This window comes from Acyrthosiphon pisum, chromosome A1 (assembly GCF_005508785.2).
Source record: "Acyrthosiphon pisum isolate AL4f chromosome A1, pea_aphid_22Mar2018_4r6ur, whole genome shotgun sequence".
Classification (NCBI taxonomy): domain Eukaryota; kingdom Metazoa; phylum Arthropoda; class Insecta; order Hemiptera; family Aphididae; genus Acyrthosiphon; species Acyrthosiphon pisum.
The window spans coordinates 17582524-17583179 of NC_042494.1; the positions used below are offsets into that span (position 1 = coordinate 17582524).

A 656-nucleotide genomic window follows, 5' to 3' on the forward strand; every position below is an offset into this window, starting at 1 on the left:
ACCACATCTTGCCGTCCGACGACCGTGACATGTCGTCCGACAACAACAACGGGCCGACCGACGACCGTGACATGTCGACCAACAACTACAACTTGCCGACCGACGACTACAACTTGCCGACCGACGACTACAACTTGCCGACCGACGACTATGACTTGCCGCACAACGACTACGAATTGCCGCACTTCAACAAAGACTTGTCGTCCGTTTACCATGACTTGCCAGCCATACACCACGACTTGTCAACACATGATTTGTCGCCCAAAATAGTTCGACTATTTTGAGCGACAAGTCGTGTGGTGACAAGTCGTGGTGAACGGTCAACTTGTCATAGTCGTCGGGCGACAAGTTGAAGTTCTAGGTCAGTAAGGCGTGTAGGTGAATGGGCGGCCAAACGTGGTGAAAGGTCTCCCAAAATCGTTCCGCCATTTGCCAAACTATTTTGGGCGACCATTCACCATGATTTGCCGCCCGTTCACCTACACGCCTTACCAAACTAGGACTACGATTTTTCAACCGATGACTGTGACATTTCGTGTTATACGGCTGGCAAGTCATGGTGAACGGACGACAAGTCTTAGTTGAAGTGCGGCAAATCGTAGTCGTTGTGCGCTATGTCATAGTCGTCGGGCGGCAAATTTTAGTTGTCGGTCGGC

At 51.2% G+C, this 656-nt stretch overlaps 1 protein-coding gene across 1 annotated transcript in view; it reads right to left on the reverse strand.

The window, feature by feature from the left end:
- Positions 1-357: 357 nt before the first annotated feature.
- LOC103310489 (nucleolar protein dao-5-like) overlaps positions 358-656 on the reverse strand; it is a 2366-nt gene continuing 2067 nt past the window's right edge. The window contains exon 2 of the mRNA XM_008188929.1: positions 358-523. Coding sequence (XP_008187151.1) covers positions 358-523 — 166 coding nt within the window. The remainder of the gene's footprint in view (positions 524-656) is intronic.